Raw genomic sequence first — 25,047 nt, 5'->3', positions numbered from 1 at the left:
GACGTAGGTCTTAGTCCCTTGTTTGCAACTCTGAAAAATTCTGTAGCAAACTTTTTTGGCCATAAAACCAGACCTCAATTGATACAAAATTAGTTATAGTCAACATTCATCCCACTTAGTGTAGATATTCAATAGTTTTGCTGCAGAAATGTTGTGTTTGATTATGAGTGCTACCCCAGCTCCATGAGGGTGTTTTATGGTGAAAATCTGAATAATTCTGAATTCCAAAACTTATCTGACCTCAAAAGTTTCACATAAAAGTTTGTGGACCTGTACTCAATTCTGGTTCCTCTTCCTTCTTTAAAGTAGATATCTCTGTGAAAGAAGGGATGGGGGTCTGAGAGAGGGAGACATGTGAATTAGCTTGTAAACTGTGGACAGGGTAATGTGGGCATCTTTGTGTACAAGTGCATGAAGAGGGAGGCAGGTGACCGTGTGCTGCATATCCTCTTCTGTAAAAGAAGCCAGCATAGAGGGGTTAAATGCTCCACGAGCACGAGAGAGACAGAAACCAAGGAGAGGCTCCTGTGTTGGAAGAGACATCTTTGAAGAGCAGCAAGTCTTCTGACAAAGATTGCCCTTTAAAACTCACCCCAGCGTGCAGAAAAGGGGGAGGGGGTGGAGGTTGCTGCTATGAGGGGAAAAAAAAAAAAAAAGCCACAGTAGAGCTTCAACTGCCATCAAAGCTCAGTCGGCTCGCCACTTGAACAGGCCGGCTCAGAGAGGAACTGCAGCCTCTGCCCAGGAGGAGCAAGGAAGAGGCACCAGTGCCCAGCTGGGAGGTGCCAGCTGCAGAGGCCAGTGGTCATCAGCTGAAGCGCAAAAGAGATCCCTGGGCAGGAGCCATGGCATGGCCACCTCCCTGCTGGCTGTGCATTCTGGGGATGCTGGTGGGGCTCTCAGCTACGCCAGCCCCCAAGAACTGTCCACAGAAGCACTACTGGGCCCAGGCAGGGCTGTGCTGCCCAATGTGTGAGCCAGGTAAGAGAGAGGGCCTTGGCAGGGGCCAAGTGAGTGGAGAGAGGACTGGGTTTAAGGTAAAGGGAGGCACAGGCGAGACTGAGCTAAGTGAGCAGAGGAATCCTGCTGAAGCAGGAGGTGCCACCTTGAAGAGGATGGAGAGTCAACCTTCCTTGGATCTTGATCCTGGACCCTCTGCTCCCAGGAACGTTCCTCGTGAAGGACTGCGACCAGCACAGTAAGACTGCTCAGTGTGACCTGTGTACGCCAGGGATCTCCTTCTCTCCAGATCACCACACCCGGCGCCATTGTGAGAGCTGTCGGCACTGTAACTTTGGTGAGATGGGCAAGAGTGTGCGGGGGTGACACTGAGGAAGCATTTGGGGGAGGAAGGCTGGCAGAGCTGGGTGTGGAGAAACAAGGAAGATGGGGGGGTCAGACTTCAAGACTCATGACAAGCAAAGCCGATGCTGGGAAATAGAACGCCTTGGTCAGGGCACGTATTGTGGGGAGAAATCTAGTGTTTCTCGGAAGGGGTAAGCAGATTTGAGGGATTGGTGAGAATGGATCTAAGGATAGGATCAAGATGAAAAAAAGAGGGAAGTGGCTTTTGGACCCCAGATTTCAGATCAAGCAATCCCCAGCTAATGAACTGGCTGTATTTCCAGAGGGCACATTTGCAGGTTAGTATCTGGAATTAGGAATACATCTTTCTAAGGAAATAACAATATAAGCCAGTAGGTAACAATCCTTTTTTGCACAAAAACCAATTTGGGAAAATAAGTATGTACATGGCCAGTGTTTTTCTTATTTATTTTTAATTCCATCTTTTCTAAAACTAAGAAGTATACTATCTGTAGCTGTGCTTATGAATTCTATTATTATTTCTCCATTTTAGCTAGAATTTCAGAAACTATGTACCAGTATACACTAGAATAGCAGACATTAAAGTGACCCTTTGAACAAATGTTCTCCAGCAAGACACTTTTGAGAACTACTTAACTATGACTACTAACTACTTACTTGTAAAATGTGTTGGGTCTCAGCAGGTCTTTTAATGCTGTATTCTTTAAAAAGAAAATAAGTTTTGCCATTGTAAATCAGCTAAAGGGCAACATCTCTAATACACAAGAAACATACCTCAGTCTACCTAAAAAAAAAAAAAATACATATCTTTTTTTTTTTTTTCCTGCGGCTGGCTGGTAAGGGCATCTGAACCCCTGACCTTGGTATTATCAGCACCAAAAATATGATTGTCTCACAGATGCTTTTCTCTTCTTGGCAGCAGTCTCAGCGAGGTTGGAATATTTTTAGTCAAAGCCTCCCCCACTGACTCTGCAGGCCCTACCAGAAGGCTTTTTCCCAGTACTGAGCCAGCCCTCATTCCCTTCACTGCACTCCAGACTATACTTTTCTGTGAGACTCAGCCAATAGATCCCAAAGTACTCAGGCAGCACCCAGCTGCAGAGGGACCCTGAGGGACTGCAGCCAGAGGCAAGATGATTAGAAGGAGGCTGAATGAGTTTGGCCCTCTCTGGACCTCAGTATTCGCATCTGTAAGATGAGGAAGTGCCTGGAATCAGCCTGGAACTGTGCACAGGTTAGACATGGTAAAATTGAACCCCCAGGTCTCTGGATACTCATCTTTGAGAACTATGGCATTTCACCCATTTTTAATCTACCGCAGCCCCTTCTTTAGCCCTTCCCTCTCCCTTTTAACAGATACCTTTATGATTACCCTTCTCCATACCACCACTGTTCTCTCCCCCCCATCACTGTCCCAGGCTTCTCTCACTCTTCCCTTGCAGACAGATCCTTGCCCAGCTGGTTCACAGTTCCTGGTAAGCCACAAGGAAACCAAATTCTAATAGCAACTCAGAGTCAGAATTCAGAAAGGTCATGGGGCATAAGGGTGAGAAGAAGGAATTTGTACCTCTCCCTGTCCTCACAAAAGGCATAACTGAAAGAGAAGTGTTAGATAGTGGCATTCCTCTTTGGTCTTTTCTCTCTTTCTGCATTCCTCTTCTACCTGTCAGGACTCCTAGGATTCCCTGGGTCCCCACAAGTGTGACGCCCTAAAGCCCACCAGCTCCCACTCAAGCCTGTCCCACATTTAGGTGCTGTGGCCTTCCTCTGAATCACTCCTTTCAGCCCCAGCCACCTGTGAGCCTGGACCAGTCCAGCATTCCTAAGCCTACTCCTCTAGTATCACTGATTAGCAGCTATTTAGCACCTGACCCCTACACTTGAGAAAAATTTATATTTTAAAGAGAAAGGATTCTGTAATCAAGTAACAAAAGCTCAAAACATATCAAAGATCATAGCAGCACTATTCCTAATTGCTAAAAGCTGGAAACTACCCAAGTGCCTGTTAATAGTAGAATGGATGAATAAATTGTGGGATATTCATACAATGGAGTAGTATACAGCAATGAGAACGAACAATCCACAATGACAGTCAACAATATGGACGAAATCCACAAAAGGGTGAGTAAAAGAAACCAGACAGAAATGAGTACACACTGAGTGATTCCATCCAAATAGTACAAAAACAGGCAAAAATTATTTGTGGTGTTAGCAAGTCAGAATAGTAGCTACTCTTGGAGGGTTAATGACTAGAATGGAATATTGCTAATCTTCTGTTTCTCGATCTGGTGCTGGTTACACCTGTGGGTCCAATTGGTACTAATTCTTAAGCTTTTCAATTATGATGAGTACCTCTCTATACATATATCATACTTCAATAAAAAGTTACTAAAGTGTCAGTGAGTACAAGAGAAAATTATGTAAGCTCTTTCTATTTTTCATAGTTTCTATTTCTGAACCCATGAATTTTCTGAAAGGTCCCACTTTCTTCCTTTTAACAATAATAATAATGGCAAAGGCACTCGGTGCCAGTGAGGAAGTGGCAGGCCTTTATGGGGGGTGAGAATGGAAAGGAAAGCATGTTCCTAGAGGCAGGCCTGGGATGGAGCTGGGTGACAAGTGGACCTTGCAGGTCTCTGAAGGTCGAGCGAGTGTCCTGTGTTCCTCCGACCTCCTCTTTCCCCAGGTCTTCTCATTCGCAACTGCACCATCACTGCCAATGCCGAGTGTGCCTGCCCCAATGGCTGGCAATGCAGGGACAAGGCGTGTACTGACTGTGATCTTCCTCCAAGCCCCCTGCTGACCACTCATCCATCTCAGGCCCCAGGCCCACACCCACCACCCATCCACTTACCTTATGCTGAAAGTAAGTTCCAGGCAACTTTGTATCCAATCACTTGGGGTAGTGGTGACACATCAACCAGCACTCCCCACTACTGTGTCTGCCTCCCCATCTCCTCCAGCACCTTTAGGTCTCCAGACCAGTGTGCCCTATGGGGTTCCCTGCTGCTATTCATTGTCTCTATCTTTCCAGAGATACCGGAGGCCAGGACAGTCAGGCACGTGCAGACTGTGACTGACTTCAGCCAGCTGTCTACTTCAACTCTCTCTACCCACTGGCCACGTGAGTTTTCTCCCTAATCCCCCACCCAGAGAGAATGCAAACAGGAGAGGCCAGGAGGGAAAAGCAGAGTCTAGCGATTACGAGAGGACTTGGTGGGCATGGGGGTAGGGGTAAAGCATATGGGGGAAAGGAGAGAGGAAGGGGTGACAGGAGGGCTGGGCTGAGGGAGTCAAGGGTTAGACCCTTCCCCCAAATCCCTGTGTGGCCCCTGCCTATCACAGCCCAAAGATCCCTGTGCAACTCAGATTGTATCCGCATCTTTGTGATCCTTTCCGGAATGTTTCTTGCTTTCACCCTGGGCGGAGCCCTGTTCCTCCATCAACAAAGAAAACACAGATCAAGTAAGAACAGAATACAGATCTCCAGTCCTGTCCCTCCACCATACCCCACCATCTCGGCCCTGCTGTCCTGCCTAGAACCTCACTGCAATCCCCCTAGCTCCATCTTTACCAACCCTAATTCCTGCTCTTCTCTCCTCTTAGCTGGCACCTCCTGACAGCCCTCCCCCATGCTTACCCTCCTTTGCTTATATTTCTTCCTTCACTCCCTCTGGCCAAGACTTATCTGATTCTCCTTCTGCAGAAAAAGGAGAAAGTCCAGTGGAGGCTGCAGAGCCTTGTCCCTACAGCTGCCCCAGGGAGGAGGAGGGCAGTGCCATCCCCATCCAGGAGGATTACCGAAAACCAGAGCCGGCTTTCTGCCCGAGCCAGCGCTGGGGAGAGCAGAGGGGGTCATCACTGCAATAAAGCCTTAGCATCCTTTCCACCCACTGGCCATCCAGAGAGCGAGACCTGGCACTCCAGCTTCAGTACTATAGTCTCATCAGGACCCTTTCCTGTGTTCAGACTTGACAAAGTGCCTTTACGATACTGGCAGTGACAAGGACAGAAGCAGGAGCCTCAGGGGTGTACTGGCCCAGACCCTTCACCCTGTGCTGCAGGAGGGTAGGCTGGGCTCCAGTTGTAAAACACACTTCCGTCTATGAAAGCCCCACATGCCATATCATGACCTACAAAATCTGCAGAATAAAGTGACAGACTATCACACTGTAGCTTCCAGCTTTCACTTTGAAATTCCAATCCCACAACCGATGCCACTACCAGCCTCACCTCTCAGATCAAGGATCTGAGGGAGGAGCTTTCTCCAGTGCAGATGATTCAGGTTAGGGCCCACCCGAGGGTGGTGTGGCACCAGCAGAAAATGAGGCAAGGTCCCAGGTTACTGGGGATGCTGCTTCTGGCTCCAGTCTCCCCCTTGTCTATCCCCTCCCCTTCCCACAGTTATAGCCCCACTTTCTTGGGGCTGTTGGGGAGCACAAATGCGCAGTGAAGCAGGTCTTGAGATCACCTGGGGATTTGGGGCAGGGGGGTGGAGAGAAAGGAGAACAGTGAGCAGGACTCTGGCAGCTGCTACAAATGGTTTCACCCAGAGGCAAAGGCAGCCACAGTGACACTTCCTCTAAGTGAAAGTGAAAGAGAAGTTGCTGCGGAGCAGAGAGAACAGAAAAGAAACACACAGGCGGGTGGCAAGCACGGGATGCTTGGAGAGCCCCCTCTTCTCCAGCTAGGGCCTCACAAGCGGGGTGGGATTGGGGGAAGGGCAGTGGGCAAGGAGGGGCCTGGGAACAGTCTCCATGGGCACAGAGGAGGGCTGGTGCCTGCTGCTGTGCCTGGCTCTGTCTGGAGCAGCAGAAACCGGTGAGTCGGGGAGAACTGGCTGGGGGGAAGCTCCAGTAGCCACCTTCCCCGAGATTCCAGAAGGGCAAAGGGCCAGCGATGGCTTCCAATCACCTTTTAAACCCAACAGGTGGAAGGCTCAGCAGCTGGCAAAGTAACTGTGCATGGGGACAGAAGCTGAGAGCTCTGTAGGGAAAAGGCTAAATCAAGAAGAGGGACCTCCTCTGTGGATGTGGTGGGGGAGCCACCGTCCTACGGGAGAGGGCACTAGCCTGGGAGCTCGCACTTTCCAGCTAGGAAACCACTTGGGAGGTGTCCCCTGAGGTGGGGGAGGGGAAGGCTACAGGTAATGGCAGAGAGCTGAGTGGACTCCATGGGCTGGCTGGGAAATTCGAGAAAATGGCTGCCAGTATCCCTACCAGCAGCACATGTCCAGTCTTCTCTCCCCATGGAAACATTTGCTCATTTATTTGTTTTTGCTGAGAATTCCTTTGACTGAAGAGAAGATGTTTCAGTCAATATTTGGAAATAAGAATAAAAGCATGAACCCCTCTGGGCAAGGCAAACCCAGGACTTCAAATAACTCACACCAAAAAGTATTTGCCTGGAGTAGCAGGTACCTCCCAGAAAGCTGGTTTGGGGAATGACCAGAGAATAGAGGGACACAGAGACATCTATCATCTTGGAAGACACCTTTTAACCCTTGATGACCCCATGGCTGGGGGCTGGGGAGTGGGAAGCAAGTATGGAGAACCCTTCTGTGGCAGGAGGGTGCTCACCCCAGCCTTCCCCCTGCAGAGCCCCGTGCAGCAGAAAGACAGTGGCGGGCAGTGGACGTGGTCTTAGATTGCTTCTTGGTGAAGGAAGGTGGGCACCGTGGAGCTTTTGACAGTAATGGGAACAGGGCGAAGGCCTTGCTTGTGCTGAGGCAGGTGCCAGTGCTGGATGACGGCTCCCTGGAAGGCTTCACTGATTTCCAAGGGAACACATTAGCCAAAGATGACCCACCTGTTATCTTCGAGGCCTCAGGTAAAAGCCTTAGTCCTTCTGGGCTCCCTCCACTGGGATAGTCCAGTTCCAGATTACACCCACCCACACCTGCCTCCCATTGGCCCTGGTGTTCCCAATCTAATTCGACCTCCGTGTGCCACCCCTCTCCCCCAGTGGACCTGGTACAGATTCCCCAGGCCGAGGCCTTGCTCCATGCTGACTGCAGCGGGAAGGAGGTAACCTGTGAGATCTCCCGCTATTTTCTCCAGGCCAGACAAGAGGCCACTGTTGAGACGGCAGCTTGGTTCATCACCATCGTGCAGGTACCTGGAGGGGGACCTAGCGTCTCCATGGTGATGAAGACTCTCGGGGATGTTGAGAATGGGGCTGTCTGGCACCCCACACTGAACCTGCCCCTGAGCCACCAGGGGACTGTGCAGACTGCAGGTGAGAAAATGAAAAGCAAGTAGCAGAAGGAAGTTTGTTTGTTTGCTTGTTCTTAAGTGGTGAGAGATGGAGGAACAGAAGGAGAAGAGGAGGTACAAGTCCACCTCCATCCACCAAATCAGTCATCTCAGGGTACCTGCCCCCTAGGCCTTGGTCCTTTCTTCCTAAAAACTCCTGAGTCCAGAAGAGGAGAGGCCCCTACCTAAGAGTCCGAACACAAAGACAACCTATGTATTATCTCCAAAATAGAGATAATTTTCATCTCACCAGGTTGCTGTAACGATTAATAAGACACATGATGCTATTCTTTCCATGTATACTGTCCGTTGTAGTCTTATTGAGCCAAGTACCAGTTTTCTCCCAGTGAAAAGCTAGCCAGGTCTGGTGCTTCAAGATAATTAGAGCTTCAGGGCTGGCCAGTTAGCTCAGTTGGCTGGAGTGCAGCCTTGTCATACTAAAGTCAAGGGTTTGGATCCCCAGACCAGCCAGCCTTCAAAAAAAAAAAAAAAGATAATTAAAACTAAGCACAGGGATGCAGAATTTGTTCATTGTCTCTTATTAGTAAAACCAGTCCTTGCCTCTCTAACTCAGCACAACCCAGAAGGAAATTGAGAACACGACGACAGGTTTTTCTAGAGTGCATTTAATCCCATATTTTGCCTCCAAGAAGAAGCAACCAAGTCCAGAGTAGGAGGCTACCCTCCCATCCTTGGAAGGCCCCAGGACACTCTAACCTTTCTGTGGTCCAACCTAAATTTATCCTGCCACATCAGAAAACGAGGGCCCTCCCCATACCAGCCAGCTGCCAAAAATAATAATAATAATAATATAAATAAATAAATAAAAAATCCTTGTACCAGAAAAAGAAAGGAAAGAGGGGACCTCACATCTATCCAGTGTCTACCACAGTTCTGGTATTTCCCCCTTTTCATTTTGGGATTTTTTTTTCAAACCTACAAAAGAAAGAAGAAGAATATAATGAACACCTTTGACTAGATTCACCAATTGTTATCATTTTGCCACATTCTCTCCCCTGCCACACACATATTTTCCCCCTGAACTATTGAGAATAAGTTGCAGATATCACAATACTTCACTCGCAAATGCTCCCATGTATAGCATGTGTTAGTTTATAGTGGAAGACAAGGACATTCTCCCTCAAAATCACAAAATACCACCTCAGAAGCAAACCAAGCAGGGGGAGTAGTCTACCCACGGTGCAGGCAATAAGGGGATGTAGTGTGTAAGAATTGCAAAACAATAATAAAATCAGCTAAAAGTCAGACAGCATTCTCTTCTCACCATCACCCCACACCAGCAAAAAAAAAAAAACCCTCATTTTCTGAACATTAGTGAGAAAATACTCCCCCTGCCAGAGCATACCATTTCTCTCTCCCCCCTCCACTGCTTGCTATGCCACTGATCATCACACTCAAGACATTTTAATACAACTCAAATGACATGACTTAAAAAGAAAAAGAGATATTTTTAAATTGATACAATAATACACTCAAATATAAAGTCCAAATTCAAATTTATCCAGTTGTCCTAATAATGTTCTTTACAGCTTTTTTTTTCCTAAGTCCAGGATTCAAACAAGGATCATGCATTGTATTTGGTTGTGTTGTCCTTTTCCTTTAATCTAGAACAGTCATTCACAGCATTGACATTTTTGAGGAGTACAGCAAGCTGTCTTGTAGAGTATCCTACCATTTGGATTTGTCTGATTGTTTTCTTCATTATTAGATTTAGGCTGAGCATGTTTGGCACAAATACTACTACTGTGTGCTTTCTAAACTCATTTCTACTTAGTCTTCACAGCAGCCTTGCTTAAGCATATGAAGCTTGGCAACATTAAGTGACCTGTCAAAAGATACACAGCTAGCAAGCGGAAGAACCAGTATTCCAAAGCTTTTTCTGCTACTGTAGTAGTTCCTGCCTGACAGTCAACAGTAACCCATAATCTTGCATGTGTATTTTTCTGGTGAGCAATCCATAGTTTTCCAAGGAGAAAGTGACCCCCAAAATGGTTAAGACCACCTTATGTGCCACACTGCCTTTCCAGAGACCCGTTTCTTTGTGGTTCCACCTATGGGAAATGAGCTCAACTGGCTTCGTTGTCCAGGGGAGGAAGAAGGGCCAGGTGTATGCCCACAGCATGCCCACAGCTCAGAGATCAGGTGACCTCAAGGAGGAAGTCGTCCACAGATTACTAATCCCTCCATTTCTCTCCACAGTGGAGTTCCAGGTAACAACACAGACCCAATCCCTGAATTTCCTTCTGGGGTCCTCAGCCTCCCTGCACTGTGGCTTCTCCATGGCACCAGGCTTAGACCTCATCAGTGTGGAGTGGCGGCTGCAGCATAAAGGCAGTGGCCAGCCAGTGTACAGCTGGAAGACAGGGCAGGGGCAGGCCAAGCGGAAGGGTGCCACCCTGGAGCCTGAGCAGCTACACGTGGCTGGGGACGCCTCCCTCACCCTACCTAGCCTCACTCTACAGGACGAGGGGACCTACATTTGCCAGGTCACCACCTCTCTGTACCAAGCTCAACAGATCATCCAGCTCAACATCCAAGGTGAGACCAAGTCTCAGTTATTCTGCAGAGAGGGGAGGGATGTGCCCATTGGGAGTGCTTTGCAGATTGGGATTCAAACACAAGGCAATTTCCTGAGAGGCATCCAAGGAGAACAGATGGCATCAGATAAGGTGTCCCACTGGACTCCAAGAGAATTCCATCAATAAGTGTTCAGCCCAGGATCCTACCGCCCTGCCCTGGCTGGCTATCTCCACTCACCCCAGTCCTTTTGGACCTCATGCTAAAAAGGATCAATGGCAAACCAAGGAGTCAGGGGTGGGGTGGGAGCGGTTCTGACCAGCAGGAATATTTTATCACTGATATCCTTTAGCATCACTAGCTTATAGTGATAATAAGCAAGCCAATCCTTAGTTGGAAAAGTAATAGTATGGCCTGCATCCAAGTGGACCCCTCACTCGTTGGTACACCACTGAGGAGGAAACCTTAGCCTCCACAACCTACTCTCACTCTCAGCAGGAAAAGAAGGCTTCAGGCTCCTCTGCTGTCCTCAGGGTTCAACTGAAACCCACCGGAATCTTTTTCTTCATCCTTTCTCCAGCTTCCCCCAAAGTACAGCTGATCTTGGTGAACAAAGCTCAGCCACCCACCCTCACCTGCAACATTGCTGGCTATTATCCTCTGGACGTGGCGGTGACATGGACCCGAGAGGAGCTGGGCATGGCCCCAGTCCAAGTCTCTGGTGCCTCCTTCTCCAGCCTCAGGCAAAGCATGGCCGGTACCTACAGCATCTCCTCCTCCCTGACAGCAGAACCTGGCCCTGCAGGTGCCACTTACACCTGCCAGGTCACCCACATCTCCCTGAAGGAGCCCCTGATGGCCACCAGCTGGGTTGTCCCACCAGGTACTAGGAGTGTCTCTCTTTCCCCACCTCCACACTTGGGCTCATGGCTTTCCTGCCCCCAGCTCATCTTTAGCCTTGTTCTGCTGCCCAGATGCTTTGTTCTCAGTCCCAGCTTCACACTCCAGCCTCTGCTCCTGGCTTTGTCTTTTCCAAGGTAATAGCCTCTACCACACATCCCGAAACCTCCTTATATCCCAGCATCCAGGGTACCAGGCAATGTGGTTAGGGCTGGAGGTCTAGGTTGAATAATTCCTGATCCTGCCCTCCAGGAGCTTAGTCCAGCTGGGGAGACAAGACTAGGTAGGCAAGGAAAACGACGTGGAGGAGACATTTGAGCTGCACTAACTTAGAGGGAAGAGAACACTCGAGATGGAAAGAATGGCATGTGTGAAGGCTAAATTACAAAACAGCCTAAAGAGAATCTGGGGAACTGCAATTAGTTCTGCACAGTTACGGCCAAGGGCATATGGGATAAAGGGGAGTGGCTCTGAAGCTCCAGAGGTAATTACATTTATTGAGCATTTACATGGATCAAGCACTGTATAAGCACTTAAATGTATGATCTCATGTATTACGACTCCCATTTTATAGATGAGTAAACTGGCACTTGGAGATGTTAAGTAATTTGCCCAAGCCACTTACCAATACATGGTAAAAGAGAAAATGTGAAAAACAGGCAGTCCAATGCCCTCTCAGGCTTAAACCCTCCTGATGGGTATAGTTCCAGCTGGAACTTCATCCTGAAAACCAGAGAATGTTGTTGAAAGGTTTTAAACAGGAAAGGGACAGGAAAGAATCTGGACCTCAAAATGCAAACACCCAGGAGAACGCACTGGGCATTATTTCGTTACTCACTAGACTGTGAGCTTCCCAAAAACAGGGGTTTTGTCTCAGCTCACATCATTCCTCAGCTATTTAGAAAATCCCAGTTTAACTCTCAACAACTAATCTAACCTAAATCTCTTTTGCAAAGCAATTTTTAAAATGTTGTCCTGAGGTGGGAAGAAGTAGAGGATTGTGTGTGTAGAATATCCGACCACTCTGAACAAGCACAGATGCTGCTGTGTGCCAGCTTCCTGGCTCCTCCAAGGACTCACAGATACACATACCTTTGCCCCTCCTCCCTAGGGTGGACACTGGGGTGAGGCCTCAGCCGATGATTCCTGCCCACAGTGACTCCTGCCCACGTTGCTCTCACCCACAGGGCAGAGAACGGCCTTTGGAGTCATCTTTGCCAGCAGCCTCTTCCTTCTTGCACTGTTGTTCCTGGGGCTTCAGAGATGGTAAGGTAAGAGCCTGGCTGCCCTTGGATCTGGGCCCTGACCCATGTCACCATTAGATCAACTCACTCTAACCAACTCCCCACCCAGACTAGGGTTGAAGCCCAGATGGCCAGAGTTCCAGCCAGCCTACACCCCCACCACAGCCCCCTGCTTTGGGTTGACCCCAAGTGAGACCAATCTTGTTCCCTCTTGTTTTCTCCTAGATACCTCACCAAGGTCTGCCAAGACTCTGAGGCACTCTGGATAGCCACCCTCCCACCTCAGAGTAAAAATAGTAGTGCCATTTTCCCAGAAGGACTCTAAGCCTAGGCATGGAGCTGAGAAAGGCATGTAGTGGCACCAGGTTACAGGGCCCTGGCCCTGGCTCTGGGCTGCACAGGTAGGTGGAGGTTAACATTTGAGGTGAGGTGGTAGGAAAATATAGAGAAAACGGACAACGAGGCAAAGGAGTGGGGATTGGATCACCACTCACAGACTCTGAACTCTGTCAAAATAAAAGCCCCTGTGTCCACTGAGACAAAGTTTTTCCATTTTCCTGTCTTTCTCCACGCTGGTCCCAACTGAGCCCTGTCCCCAAGCCTGGCTGCTCCAACTTGCAAAGAGTTTAAGGTGTGCAACAAAAGCTCTCAGAGGCACCTCAGGCTCCATCCCAGTTGCTCTGTGTAATCCTGAGCTGCAGTGAAGGTTCTGCTCCTTTGGATAGTTGCTGGGAATTTCAGGATACCTACAAAGTTACTCCCTCAGCTGCAAGGAAGAGATTTCTCCTTTTATTCATTTCTAAAACGTGTCTGGTCAAAACAGTGGAACTCAACCTAAGAAAACTGTACGTGAGGATGATGGAGAAAAGAGGGTATTAACTGGAAGCCTCAACTGTGCACGTCCCTTGGGACAGGACAGGAAGGCTGAGGACTTAGGGAGAGGGGAGAGGGGAGAGGGCTGGGAAAACCTGCAGTTGTTTGTCAGTGTGAAATGCTCACTCAACTTCCTGTCATCACTTCCTCTCACTAGCACCTGCAAGAGTTGGGCTGCTTCAGGTGTGAACGCTGAGAGCGGAGACCACTTCCTCTGTGGACACACAGATCTTTCACTTTCGTGGAGACCCCACAGCACACATAAGTCAGCCCTTCCAGCCTCAGTAAACATGAGACCACTAGGAAGAAACAGCATTCCCCTCCTCCCCCTCCCCAGTTACTCCAACCCAAACAATAACCAAGTCAGTTTAGTGGTAGGAATTTGTATTTTTTGCCTTTGTTCAGAATACATGAAATTGGTAAATATGCCACATGCCTTTGGTGGAAGCACAACTGTTACTACTCTGTACAAGTATGAGATTGGGGTTAGGAAAAAAGACAAAGAGGTGATGGCAGACACACAGTGGGATCCCCACATCATCTCATGGCAAACCGAACAAGGGGACGTGGGAAGCTCGGCTTCGTTTGACTGTGAAGTCCAGGGGTTTAGCTGCATATCTGCTCATGCACATGGGTGGTGGGAGGGAAGAGGGATAGCAGAGACACAGAAGAGGGTACAGGGTACGGTGAGAAAGGAAGTAGAAGGGCTAACACCCCCAAAATAACAAAGCCAACTACATCTGATGAGCCTCAGAGGGAGAGAAACCCAGGAAATAACTACCGTGATAGGGCTGGGTGGGCCAAGAAGGCAGATTTGCTTCAGGCTTGGGACACATCGAGGACAGTGGTGGTTCTTCTCCAGCAGTGACCCCCTGCATTAGGCAAGGAGGAGCCCAGAGGAGAGTGGAGACCTTCGAGGGGGACCGTTGGGAGGGTACACTGACTGCTTTCTTCCAGCTCTTCAGTCCTGCCCTAAGTCAGGACGAAGGGAATATGGGAAACAGAGGCAAGGGGAAGAAAGGAAGGATGGTTTTGCACAATGAAATGCTGCTGCATGGAAAGCGGGTATCCAGACCCAGCCCAGCGTGGTCTCAGCCTCTTTCTGCTTACGGACTGAAGGACAGAAGGAATAAAGGGCATGGGTATTCTATTCCCCCTTCTGTTTCCAGCCTGCTCTCCTCCCCTCACACCTGGGTTTATCCCTGTTACGTCCTATCCTGAGGCTCAGCAACACCCCTCGAGATAGGCTGAGCAGCTCCATCCTCAGGTTCCACCACTATATGCACAAACCATGCAAGAGGAAGAAAAGAAAGGAGGCAAAGTAGGATTCAGATGGGTATGGATGAGTCAGAAGGGGAATGCACTGCAGAAAGAGCGGAGAGGTGGCTCTAGATGCGAAGGCCCCATGACAGTAGAGCAATACACAAGCACACCTGTCACAGACTGGCACCCCTTCCACCCCAAGACTGAGCTGGTGGATCTACTGGACTTCTCTAACTCCACAGGATCAGCCAGGCCTTGGAAAGGACCTCTTGCCTCATCCCCTGTTTTTGGCAAGTACACAAGGGCGGGGGGGAGATGAGGAGGGCTTGGAGTAAAGGATTCCATGGGAGTCCAAAAATCCTCACTTCTAACACCCTCACATTCCTTTATGAACAGGAAGGGAGGAATGGGACCCTCCTTAATGAGAGGACAAGTGGCTTCCTCTGAGTGTGTTATTTTCAAGTTAGGCCCTTGACTCACTGTTTCTCTATGACTAACAGGCATTTTCTCTTTATCTATGCCAACAATTATAATCAACTGAGAATTCCAGACTTTGGCTAAATGAAATTGTTTGGTATCCTCATGAAAAATACAGAATGCTGCAGAAAATGTGAAGAAGAGACAGCTCCTTCCAGTTAGAAGCATATGGGACTATTTCTAGGAAGGAAAAGAGAGTCCCAGTTATTTTCACAATCAATAAGTGTTTGTTCTCCAGACTTATCGAGAACAAAGTAAAAGGCTATAAAAGGCTATAAGATCCACAAAGACAGAAAATCTTGGACTAACAGATTAGAGATAATTTCAAAAAACAGGTTTTACTTTCCAAAAGAGTATTGCACCAGGACCATGTTGGACTTTGGGCCGACCCTCAGGACCCTCTTTGGGCCTGGAATAGGAGATGAGTTCCATGTGAACAGTGCTGAGTGAGCCACCACTTTCCCGACTGTTCAGATACCTCCTGCCATGGGCACCTTCTTCTCCCCCAATCTTGGCAGCTTCTTGGGTACTTCCCCTCATCCACCTCCCTGCCCCTTCCCCTGGCCTCCAACTCTTTTGGGGGGAACTTGACAGTACATAAGGAGGTGGGTAGGGAGGAGGCACCAGCCATCGCTCTTCAGTTAGTGACATCAAGACTGTGCCACAAGCAGCATTTCTAGTGTTGAGGGAGATAGTGCAAATGAACACAACAAAAAAGGAGGAATGAATGATGGAGAAGCCTGGGCGGGGATGGAGGAAGGCAGATGTGAAAGTTTGTTGAAAGAGCAAACAGAAGGAGAAGGACATGAGTTTGGATGGCAACAGAGAACAGGGAAGGGGTGGCACATTCTCAAGTAAAAAAGTAGACTGGACACAGGAATCAGGAAGTCCCAGATGGAAAAGAGAAAGAGACAGGAGAAAACAAGAGGGCAAATTACATCAAGTTACTAGACATTCAGGTCTTTTAGTTGTAGGTGCCCCATCCCCATGGTCTCCCTCTGACCCCAGCCAGTGACAATCAGCATAGCCTCACTTCCTCAGAACAGGAGGGGCCATCTCTCTGCAATACCTTGCCGGGGGAAGGCTTGTCCATCAAGAAGTCCCCTATCCTTCCCCTTCCTCCCCCCAAACCAGGTGATAATCCCACAGCAGCGGTCTTCATACCTCAGTCAGAGCAGCCCCACTCCCCAGGCAGGCAGGCAGGCAGGCAGGGCTGGGAGAAGACTCCAGGACCTTCCCACCTCTTCACCCCACCAGCAACCTCAGTGATACTTACTTACAATAACTACCACGATGATGGCACAGATAGCTCCCAGCATGATCATCATCTAAGGAGACACAGATAAAAAATGAGCCCTTGGATTTAGGAAAGGAAAGGAGTCGGGACTAGAGATGTGGGAACAGAACTTCCTCCATCCTTGGGACAGTATAAGAAACCACACATCACCCAAGAGACCTGCAGGCCTCTCAGGGAGCTCCCAACCTTCTGCTTCCCATAGGGCCACAACCACAGCACCACATCTATAGCTTTTCAGAAACATCACAGGACCTGTAGCTGGCTCCTTTTCATTTAGTTCCTGTTGTCTGGGCACTTTAAAAGGAATTTCAATGAGGGCCGTCCGGTGGCTCACTTGGGAGAGTGTGCTACTGATAACACCAGGGCCACAGGTCAGATCCCTATATAGGGATAGCCGGTTGGCTCACTTCAGAGAGTGTGGTGCTGACAACACCAAGTCAAGAGTTAAGATCCCCTTACCAGTCATCTTTTTTAAAAAAAAGGAATTCCAATGGAAGTGCAGACTTTGGATCTTTAGACAATTGGTTCGGTTTTCATTCTGAAGTGTTCAGCTAATTCCCAAAAGTTGCAAGTGTTTAAAAACATATATACTCAAGCTGCTGTGTTGATGTTGGGTGTGTCTGAGGAAGGGCCAGGTGAGAAATTTTGCAGGAGACTCCTTTAAGGAAAAGCTACTCAACTAAACCATTCCAAACTCCCTGGGTATACGGTTCTGAATACTCTAGCCTACCCTGGTGGCCAACTCATGGTACTGCATCACAACAAGGAGGCTTTCCAGATTTCCTCCCAAGAGTTGTGAACGGCAGGAATTCTGCACCATTAGAGGGAAGAAATGTAGAAGCTGAAGGTTTTCTTGCCTTCTACGAGTGGAGGCCCATGAAAAGAAAGGGGAGAGGACAAGAAAATTCACCTTGCAGTTTTTCCACCAATACTTCCTCTTTAGCTTGGCAGCACTGCTCTCAAATTGTGATGCTCCCGCCTGCAAGGCATCAGCTCGGTCATCCAGCTCTGACAGCTTCTGGTCCCTCTCTAGGACCTTGTCCACATTCACACGCATAATGTCCACCACCTGAGAGGGGTGCAGAAACAAAGCTGCTAAACTCCCCACTAGAGCCAGGGAAAAGAACAATGACCAGGGAATCACAAGTCTAGCCCTGTGTAAGTCTAAGAGATGCTCAGAGCCTTTAACTATCCCCCTTAAAAAGAGAAGAACAACATCAAGGTCAAGGGTTTGGATCCCCATAACAGCCAGCCGCCAGAAAAAAAAAAGAAAAGAAAAGAAAGAAAGTCGCTCACTTGGGAGAACGTGGTGCTGACAGCACCAAGTCAAGGGTTAAGATCCCCTTACCGGTCATTTAAAAAAAAAAAGAAAGAAAGAAAGAAAGGAGAAAGGAGGAGAATAGACAAGATATTCCCTTCTGTTTCTAAATTTCTGTGATTTAGAAATTCTCAGAGAAAGCTATCCACCCACCTCCTCCACTTGTGCCTGGGTTTGCTGTAGTCGTCTGTTACTGGTCGTGTTAGGAGGAGGGCCGGGGGGACCCCCACCTGGGGCAGTCCCTTCTGTCCCTTCGGTGGGTGGCTGAGCTGGAGCAGACCTGTGCAGAGAAGTGGGCAAAGTACACAAAGTAACCAAGACAAGAAAAGAATCATGTGCATTTGCACACATACCACCAAAGCAATTATGATTAGGTTATAAGCAAATAGAAGGGATTCTAGCTCCTTGGCAATCCCAAGTAGGGAGATGTGGCATAGAGACAAGAGGCAAAAGATGAAAGATCCTGTAACAACATTTCTGTGGGGTTCAAGGACATCCAGGGTGGCATCAAGAGATCTTGTTGGGGCTATCCTCTAACCCAAAGTCAAACATTCTCTGCCACAATGGCTACGGGGGCAAATGTGCCCAACCTTGGCCTAAATGGCATTTGTCTAACTGACAAAAGCCTTTCACATGAAGCAATCTTGAAAAACCCAATCCAGGATAGGAGAAATTCATAGAAAAGACTAAACCCTCAGGAAAAGGATAAGGATTCAACTGCAAAGCTTGAATATAAAAGAAAAAGGCAAGCTGACAGACTCCTTACAGGCATCTAATTATTGGTTATGTTTCTCACAATGATTAGTATTTCAAGGCTGCTGTAAGGAAAACTTGGAGAGTCAGAACTGTTTGTTTGCTTTGTTTTGCGAAGAGAAAATGGGGGTTCCACTTAGAATCTGGGACACAAAGTAATTGCATTAGTTATGGAAACTGTTCCAAGAGCATAAATAAGAAACAAAAATACTGGAAACAGTTCTCAATGTACATGCATCATAGACATTCTGTCCTTTCCTTTTCTAGATTTGGCACAGAGTCTCAGTAGACTCCCCTAGTTCCTTATGTCCCAAAGAGAAATCTTGGTTTGCACTACTATATACATGGAGACTGTTCTCTCTTTCCATACCACTCAAGGCTAAGGAATCCCTTAGCATTAGAAGAGAATAATCTAGTGTGGGGAATTAAGATAAACTCCTCTCCATGTCCCAGAACATGGAGGCTAAATTCACTTCCTAAAGAATTTCCAGAAGTCTAACCTAAGGCATGAGATTTTTCTCAGCCAAGGTAGAACCCACAGGTAGGGAATAGATCTCTCAAATTTGATGGAGAACAGAAATTACAATAGCTCCTCAAACAGAAGCAGAACCACACAAAACATACTTCACAGGAGCAGTCCAAGAGTAAATGCAGTAGAGATTAAACCATCACAAAGTCACCAAAAAGGAAATTCCTTGACTAATCACAATAGCACTAACGCCCAGCCACTCCTCCTTAACTAAGAGAATTTCTTTCAGTCTAAAAAGATAGAGAATAACCCCTCAGAGAGGCTATCCTAGCAGATCACACCTCACTCAGCCCCATTTAGGAATCGCTTTCACATTTCCCTCTAAGACACAAAGGAGGCAAAGGAAAGCTACAAAGCCATGGGAGCCACAAGACTCGTGCTGCTACTGATCTAGCTAAGCAATCTAATTCTTGATTAAAGGCAGAAAATTCAATGGGTAGGTAGCAGCCAGTGTTGGAAGCAATCCAGGATGGTGGCACCAATGACAAGATTAAGGTCAGAGACCTCGTGATGCCCTGCTAGCCTCCACACTTTTTCCACTTCATTCCATTAGTCCCATATGGATGCTATCTGGAACCAGTCAGCTAAGAAGGATCCCCCTCCCCAAAATGAAGACAACTGGAATCCAGGGGCTTGTCTAAAATGTACAGAATATCACACATAGTTACCACTGCAGAAATCAAAGAGAAAAAGTGAAATGGCTATAAAGCATTTGGAGGAGTCCGTTTCACTTACTACTTGTTGGAAGTTGGAAACACTCAGCAGTAAAATATGTAGGGGTAATTATTTACTTGTGGTACCCTTATGTAACACATAAGGGTTCCAGGCTGTAATCACGAAGAAAAGTCTTTATTAGACACATTGTGGTCCTGACAAGGAAGTACTTCATTTGCCTAGCTATAATTATCCCTCAGGATCTTGGAAAGGGGGTGAAGTTGAAGATGGCTGGAGACTAAAGTGTGTATGTTGGAGGAAGGGGGAAATGCCCAGGTCTCCCTATTGCTCCTCCAAATAGTTGGCCAAGACTGAACAAGAAAACACTTCCTATACAGTTGGACTTGGTATGAAACAGCTGCGTGAGGTCACATGTCACTACCCCTTGAGTCTTTCACCTGGCACCAGAACTGCTCACCTGGCACCAGAGACCTGGCGGATAAGTTTCTGGAGCTTTGCTCACCGCCATGAGGCGGGTACACAGCACACTTTGGGTAAAAAGCATACACAAACCCAGAGACGGCAAGGCAACCCAAGCTACTAACTAGCAGGTGCACTCAGGACTGTCTTTCCAGAGGCTCTAAGTACAGATTCAGTCAGACGACAAGAAAGGGCCTCCGAGTCCCCTACCCAGCTGTCCCCCTACCCACCACCCTTTGCCCTCTCCGGGCTCCCCTATACTTGAGACCAGAATAAAGCGCCACGCAGAGGAGAGGGTACAATGAATGTGGGACCCTTGCGCCCTGCCCCGCCCGTGGGGTCCTAGCTGTGGCTGGTGTGGGAATGGGGTGCTGCCCTCCTCCTCGGGGGCGGCCCGCGGTGGTGGTTCCCCGCGTCGCCGCAGATGCTGCAATGCGCCATTTTCCGTCCCGCAGAGTCGGTCACTGGGGATTAGAGTTGGCAGGGAGGCGCCGAGCCCCCCCACACCAGAGTCAACTCACATTTTTCTGACAGAGGCAGTAGGGGCCCGTCTCCCCTCCGGAGGCTGCGACCAGGAACCCAGCGGGGGATGCTGCGGCTGAAGCGGACGGAACTACCGTGCCCCGCCTCTCGTTGACCACCCGGAGCCCTGACTGCGGTGGCACTCACTGCAGCTGCCGAGCCTGCCCAGTCTTTATTAGCGCTGGCCACGCCTCCCGGAGAACGTTGACAACGCCGCAGCCCAATCCGCGCCCAGGACAGCAGCCGAGCCAGCGGCGAGGCCTGGCTAAGGTCCTATCCCGCCCCACCCCTGCAGCTTTGCCAATCACAGCTTTCCTCTCATCCTGACGCCGGAAGGGAGTGGTAGTCGTGAGGGGCTTTTACTGACAGACACAACTATAGTTTGTTTACCTGTCTAGCTAAGCGACAGGGCTGGTGGAAATACCCGCCAGCCCTCTGACGGCGCCTCCCCAACTTGAGTCAGGCCTTTTTGGTACCCCTCAGCCAATCGCTGGGCAGTGCCTGAAGTTCGGGCCCGCCCACCGCCCCGCGCCGGCGGCTGCAGCCGTCGCGCAGCTCCCGCCGCCTGGACTCTGGAGGCCCGCGGGGGTGGTTGGGCCGTGTGTGTTCCGAGCCTCGCGCGGAGCGGCCGGCGTTCCCCCGCCTCCCCGCCTCTGACGGACAGCTCCGAGGATGCGGAAGCCACAGGCAGAGCCGCAGGATCCGGGTGCCAGATACCCAGCGCGGGGTTCCGTCCGACCAAAGCAAGTACGAAGGCGTCTTTCGTCCGTTTCTTTCACACTGAACTTCCCCCCAAACCTGCTCCTTCTATCCTTCCAGGTGGGTTAAACATCTGCTTACTTGCTCAGAGCAGAAACCTGGAAGCCATCCTAGGTTTCCTCCCCTTTCATCTCTACCACTCCAACAACAACTCACCGAGTCGATTTTTCCTTCTTAGTATTTAAAGAATTCTCTCCCATTTTCTCACTATTATCTCTTTCCTGGACTCCATCAACTGTAAAACTTACCATTATTTTATGTCCCTCTAAGAAAAAAGGTTGCAAATAAGCTGACAGTGCTTACTTACCACTTAGAATTTCCATTTTACGTTTATTGAAAGTGTAGATTTATATACATACAGATTTTTGTCATATTTCGCTCTTGTGCATTGGTAACAGTATCCCCAAAACTTCACAAAGACTGATTCTTAAGGTTTCATTTTTCTGAGTCTGTCTTAGATGTCCACGAATTTCCATACAGTGTAGTCCTCTGTGCATGCCATCAAGGGCTATGGTGATGCGGTCTTTCCTAATAGTGTTCCTCTTCTGTCTCTGGAACTTTCTTCCATGCCTCAGACAACCATTTTTGTGACTTTTGATGCTCGTGACAAACACAGTATGACTGCTGTCTAATAGCTATAGTGAAACATCCCAATTGAGGAGATATTAAAACGTAAAAAACAAAAACAAAAGAAGTGCCTCCTAGAATCAATGAAATATAAGATTCTGCTCTAGTCTTGTCCTGCCTCACATTCATCCTCTAAAAAACCACCAGTGTGATCTATCCAAATGTCAAAACCCTGCTTAATACTCTAAAACAAGTGCTGTTAGGTACATCATGCATTCGTATGTGTTTATCAAATCCTCCTCCTGAAACTACATCAATAGGACAATTTGTAAAAATTAAAAACAAATGGCAAGCTCTCAAAGACAAAAAGAATGGGAGGAAATGTTTCTGACACTGTGAATACCTAAGTATCCCTACCAACTCTACCCTGAAAAATTTTTTAAATCGCTGGATCTTTTAAAAAATTAAGTATTTTTAAAAACTTTTTATTTTCAAATAATAATAGATTCACATGAGATGACAGAAAACAAAACAAAACAGGGAGGTTCTCCAGTACCCCTTACCGAGATCCCCCAATGGTAACATCTTGTGTTACTACAGTACAATATTTTAAGTCAGGAAACTGACATTTTTTATTTAGATTTCGCCAGTTTTAAATACACTCGTTTGTGTGTTCATGTGTGTGTGTGTGTAGTTTTATGCAATTTTATCACTTGTAAATTTACGTAATCACCACCACAAAAAGGACACAAAACTATTACATTACCACAGGCTCTCATAAGCTACCCTTTTATATCTACCCTACACCCCTCCCTAACCCTCGCAACACTAATTTGTTCTCCATCTATATAACTTTATTTCAAGAGTGTCATGTAAATGTAATCATATAGTAAGTAATTTTTTGAGGTTGGCTTTTTTCCCCTCAGCATAATACCCTTGAGACCCATCCAAGTTATTGTGTGTTTCAGTAGTTTTCATTGGTGAATAGTATTCCATGGCATAAATATACCACAACATGTTTAATCATTTATCTGCTGACGGACATTTGGATGACTCCAGTCTGGGGCTTACAAATAAAGCTGCTATGAAATTTCATGTACAGGTTTTATGTGAACATAAATTTTCATTTCTCTAGGATAAATGCCCAAGAGTGCAATTTCTGGGAAGTAAGGTGATTGCATGTCTAGTTTTATAAGAAATTGCCACACTGTTTTCCAGAGTGGCTATACTGTTTTGGATTCCCACCAGCAATGTATGAGGTATCCAGTTTCTCCACATCCTCACCAGAATTTGGTGTTATTATTTTTTATTTTAACCATTCTGATAGGTGTTTAGTGATATATGATTGTGTTTCAGTTTTCATTTCCCTGATGGCTAATGATGTTGAACATCTTTTAAAGTGTTTATTTGCCATCTTTATATCCTCTTTGGTGAAATGTCTGTTCACATCTTTTGCCCATTTTTGATCAGGTTTTTTGTTCAGGTTTTTGCTATTTGAGTTCTGAGATTTCTTTACATATTCTAGATAAAACTATTTTGCCCTTACCTGGTTGATCTTGCCAATTAAAAAAAAAAAGTACTTTGTTCGATATGTAGTTTCTCCCAATCATTGTCTTTTAATCCTCTTAACATGATCTTTTCTAGAGTAAATTTTTTTAATATTGATACGGTTCAATTTAATAAGGTGTGAGGTTTAGGTCAGGGTTTTGTTGTTGGGGTTTTTTTTGGGGGGGGGGGTTCTTTTGCCTGTAATGTCCAATTGTTCCAGGACCATTTGTTGAAAAAGCAATCTTTTTACACTTTTGTCAAAAATCAGTTGGGCATATTTGTACAGGTCTATTTCTGGGTTCTCTATTTAGTTCCATTGCTCTATGTGTTTATCCTTTCACCAATACCACACTGTCCTGATTACCATAGCTATGTAATAAGCCTTAACATCAGATAGAGTTAATCCTCCCACTCTATTCTTCTTTTTCAAAATTTTTTTAACTATTCTATGTTCTTTGCCTAAAAGGGCATTTTTAAAATATATTTATGAACTGGCAGTAAAGATTTTCTAAAGACCAAAAACTAAGTGAAAGCTGATACCCAGAGAAGTAGTTGAATACTGAGGGCACTGGCTAAAAAGTTGAATTTGAGCATGGTGGTCTCACCGAGTGCCACTGTAACAAGAGACAAAGCCTGAGGCTTACACAAGATTGGAAATCTAATAAAAGGCCCCTACTATAAAGGCAGAACCCAAAAAAACTATATCCTCATGTAAGAATGGATTAAACATATGCTAGCACCCAAGATGCCCCAGGGGACTGCATAGAAAATTGCCTGGAACCTAGGTGCCTACTACATCTCTTTTATTTTTTTCTTTTATGTATTTAGAGAATTTATAACCACAAGCTATGATTTTTCTGCCTGAATTCCTTGTTGATCCTAAAAACGGCAAGAATTTAAAGTAGTTTGGGGTTGACGGTACCATCAAGCACCTGGCAGAAGCAATGCAAATCATCTCCAGATGAACTCATCTTCAATCTAGGTTTTGGGAAATTTCCACAGATACAGTTCCAAGAAGAATAAATTGTGGCCCAAAATTGCAAACAAGTAAGAAACAAGATACCAAGAACAAGAACCAGTAGAGATAGAGACAGGAAAATTAGAAAATTAAGCCAAGTAGTCCAATGTCTGGTTAATAGGAGTTCTAAAAAGAGAAAACAGGGTATATGAGAGAGAGGGAACTCTGCCCAGATGCAGGCAAGAAACAGAGCACACACAAAGTCCTTAGGCAGGAGCCAAGGACAGCACCCACTGCCAGGAAATAAGCAAGAAGCGAAAACCTCTTCCTCATAGGCAGCCCTCCGTGGCTGTGGCAAAAGCAGCTCGATGCCACAGCAGTAGCCACAGTTGCTGTGCAGGCAACCGGCCAGACACCCAAATGCAGTGACACAAGGAGAGTCACCAGCGGAGACCAGAAAAAGATGTCTGTCTCCTCAAAGCCCACTCCAGTGTAATAGGAGAAGCAGCTGCTCTACCATGCCCCTGCTTATTTCTGATTTTAGTAATTTCTGTCTTCTCTCTTTTTTTCTTGGTCAGTCTAGATAAAGGTTTGCAAATTTTGTTGATCTTTTTAAAGAATAATTTTTAAAAAGACTATTAAGCAGTCTACGAAACACCATTGATGTAAATATTTTAATCAAACATTAACTTTACATAATTCTTTTAGGGTATAATAATCTTCATATATATTGTGTAACTTGTTAAATATGTAACTATCATTAATTTTCTTTGACAGGCTTTGTTAT

General features: G+C 47.0%; 3 protein-coding genes across 5 annotated transcripts; 2 read left to right on the top strand and 1 right to left on the bottom strand.

The window, feature by feature from the left end:
- The first annotated feature begins 845 nt into the window (after positions 1-845).
- Positions 846-5,196, top strand: CD27 (CD27 molecule). Its single transcript, XM_063114316.1, has 6 exons — positions 846-981; positions 1,166-1,297; positions 4,013-4,192; positions 4,361-4,450; positions 4,672-4,791; positions 5,033-5,196. Exons 1-6 carry the CDS (start codon positions 846-848, stop codon positions 5,194-5,196), a joined length of 822 nt encoding a protein of 273 aa, XP_062970386.1.
- Positions 5,197-6,083: 887 nt separating this feature from the next.
- On the top strand, positions 6,084-12,565 carry TAPBPL (TAP binding protein like). The gene is made up of 7 exons (XM_063092307.1): positions 6,084-6,151; positions 6,911-7,155; positions 7,291-7,563; positions 9,801-10,139; positions 10,699-11,001; positions 12,206-12,289; positions 12,488-12,565. Exons 1-6 carry the CDS (start codon positions 6,084-6,086, stop codon positions 12,286-12,288), a joined length of 1,311 nt encoding a protein of 436 aa, XP_062948377.1. The 3' UTR covers position 12,289; positions 12,488-12,565.
- Positions 12,168-20,559, bottom strand: VAMP1 (vesicle associated membrane protein 1). Of its 3 annotated transcripts, none has more exons than XM_063092314.1 (5): positions 20,428-20,559; positions 17,644-17,770; positions 17,083-17,241; positions 16,152-16,203; positions 12,168-12,273 (listed from the first exon to the last, which is right to left on the bottom strand). In XM_063092314.1, coding segments are annotated over exons 1-5 (387 nt in total). In that variant the 5' UTR covers positions 20,430-20,559; the 3' UTR covers positions 12,168-12,226. The 3 variants fall into 3 exon arrangements, with proteins under 3 accessions (XP_062948384.1, XP_062948388.1, XP_062948389.1); XM_063092318.1 differs by lacking the exon at positions 12,168-12,273 and adding an exon at positions 13,503-15,742; XM_063092319.1 differs by lacking the exon at positions 12,168-12,273 and adding an exon at positions 13,503-14,107.
- Positions 20,560-25,047: the final 4,488 nt, after the last annotated feature.

The sequence above is a fragment of the Cynocephalus volans genome, chromosome 1 (assembly GCF_027409185.1).
Source record: "Cynocephalus volans isolate mCynVol1 chromosome 1, mCynVol1.pri, whole genome shotgun sequence".
In the NCBI taxonomy this organism is placed as follows: domain Eukaryota; kingdom Metazoa; phylum Chordata; class Mammalia; order Dermoptera; family Cynocephalidae; genus Cynocephalus; species Cynocephalus volans.
Note: the sequence above shows the minus strand (reverse complement) of the source record. Positions and strands in the feature narration are given on the sequence as shown.